Raw genomic sequence first — 2374 nt, forward strand, 5'->3', positions numbered from 1 at the left:
GAGACTTCGTGGCCTCCGACGGCGGCGCGAGAGGCCCAAAACGCGCCGGGGTTTTTTTTCGGTTTTCTTTTTTTTCGCATTTTCTTTTTTTTTTTTTTTTCCTTAATTTTTGTCTCCTTTTTTGGTGGTATGACGTCACCCGCGTGACGTCACGGCGAATCCCTTTCCCCGCACCCATCCCCATTCCCGTCACGCACGGAAAAGCCCAAGAGCCGCTGTCACAGAACAAAACTCGGCTTTATTTAACAAAAACTCCAACGTTTAACCCCAAAACTGCCGAACCCGGATTTGGGGGGCCCAAAACGCCCCAGACCCCCCCCCAAAAGCAGCCCAACCCCCCTCTCCCACCACCCTGCACCGCTCGGGGGGGGTCCCGGGGGTCTTGGTCCCCTCAGAACCCATCAGGATCCCCAAAATCTCATCAGGACCCCCAAAATCCCATCAGGACCCCCCAAACTGCATCAGGACCCCCCAAAATCTGGTCAGGGCCCCCCAAACTTCATCAGGACCCCGCTAAACCCCATCAGGACCCCCCAAAAATCCAGCCAGGACCCCCAGACTCCGTCAGGGCCCCCCCGGGGGGGGCAGCTTGCCCGTGATCTTGTTGGTGCCCTCCAGCAGGGCGTTGTGGATGTCCTTGGCGCCGGCGATCTGGGCCTTGATCAGGGGCAGGTACTGCGTGTAGGGCAGGCTCTCCGAGCCCCCCCCGGGACCCCCCTCGCCCTTGGGGGCCGCGGGCACCAGCGCGGGGGCGTGCTTGGCGCTGTCGAAGCTCTGCGCCAGGCACTCGTGGGCCAGCCGCTGGGGGGGGTTTTGGGGGGGTTAGAGGGGATTTTGGGGGGGTTGAGGGGATCTCGGGGGGGTCGTGGGGGGTCCCGGGGGTGCCGGTGGGTTTGGGGCTGATTTGGGGCTGATTTGGGCTGATTTTGGGTCTCATTTGGGGGTGGTTTTGGGTCTGATTTTGGGCGGGTTTGGGCTGATTTTGCTTGGTTTTGGCGGATTTTGGTCGGATTTTGGCTGGTTTGGGCTGGCTTTCTCTGATTTTGGCCGGTTTTGGCCAGTTTTGTCTGATTTTGGCTGATTTTGGCCCGTTTTGGCCGGTTTTTGCTGTTTTTGTCTCATTTTGTCTGATTTTTGCCGGTTTTGTCTCATTTTGGCCGATTTTGGCCGTTTTTGGCCGTTTTTGGCCGGTTTTTGTCTGGTTTTGTCTCATTTTGGCCGGTTTTGGCCGTTTTTGGCCCGTTTTGTCTGATTTTGGCCGTTTTTGGCCGTTTTTGGCCGTTTTTGTCTCATTTTGTCTCATTTTGGCCGGTTTTGGCCGTTTTTGGCCCGTTTTGTCTGATTTTGGCCGTTTTTGGCCGTTTTTGGCCGTTTTTGTCTCATTTTGTCTCATTTTGGCCGGTTTTGGCCGTTTTTGGCCCGTTTTGTCTGATTTTGGCCGTTTTTGGCCGTTTTTGGCCGTTTTTGTCTCATTTTGTCTCATTTTGGCCGGTTTTGGCCGTTTTTGGCCCGTTTTGTCTGATTTTGGCCGTTTTTGGCCGTTTTTGGCCGTTTTTGTCTCATTTTGTCTCATTTTGGCCGGTTTTGGCCGTTTTTGGCCCGTTTTGTCTGATTTTGGCCGTTTTTGGCCGTTTTTGGCCGGTTTTTGTCTGGTTTTGTCTCATTTTGGCCCGTTTTGGCCGTTTTTGTCTCATTTTGGCCGTTTTTGTCTGATTTTGGCCGTTTTTGGCCGTTTTTGGCCGTTTTTGGCCGTTTTTGGCCGTTTTTGGCCGTTTTTGGCCGTTTTTGGCCGTTTTTGGCCGGTTTTTGTCTGGTTTTGTCTCATTTTGGCCCGTTTTGGCCGTTTTTGTCTCATTTTGGCCGTTTTTGTCTGATTTTGGCCGTTTTTGGCCGTTTTTGGCCGTTTTTGGCCGTTTTTGGCCCGTTTGGCGCCCAGGTTCGTGCAGTACAAGGCCACGTCCCTGGAGAAGCAGCACAAGCACGACCTGCTGACAGAGCCCGACCTGGGGGTGACCATCGACCTCATCAACCCCGACACGTACCGCATAGACCCCGGCGGTGAGACCCCAAAACTGCCCAGAATTCACCCAAAAACTGCCCCAAAAACTGCCCCAGAACTGCCCCAAAAATCACCCAGAACAGCCCCATCGACCTCATCAACCCCGACACGTACCGGATAGACCCCGGCGGTGAGACCCCAAAACTGCCCCGAATCGCCCCAAAAACTGCCCCAAAAACTGCCCCAAAACAGCCCCAAAAACCACCCCAAAACCGCCCCGAAACTGCCCCAAAATCCACACAAATCCCCCCAAAACCGCCCCGAAACTGCCCCGAAAACTGCCCCAAATCTCCCAAAAACCCCAAATCCCCAGAA

At 54.7% G+C, this 2374-nt stretch overlaps 1 protein-coding gene across 1 annotated transcript in view; it reads right to left on the bottom strand.

Moving 5' to 3' along the window:
* Window positions 1–218: 218 nt before the first annotated feature.
* The window catches only part of MED29 (mediator complex subunit 29), a 5270-nt gene continuing 3114 nt past the window's right edge, over window positions 219–2374 (bottom strand). Inside the window, exon 3 of the mRNA XM_041459684.1 lies at window positions 219–816. Coding sequence (XP_041315618.1) covers window positions 565–816 — 252 coding nt within the window. The 3' untranslated portion in view covers window positions 219–564. The remainder of the gene's footprint in view (window positions 817–2374) is intronic.

The sequence above is a fragment of the Pyrgilauda ruficollis genome, unplaced genomic scaffold, assembly GCF_017590135.1.
Source record: "Pyrgilauda ruficollis isolate IOZ18807 unplaced genomic scaffold, ASM1759013v1 scaffold1390, whole genome shotgun sequence".
In the NCBI taxonomy this organism is placed as follows: domain Eukaryota; kingdom Metazoa; phylum Chordata; class Aves; order Passeriformes; family Passeridae; genus Pyrgilauda; species Pyrgilauda ruficollis.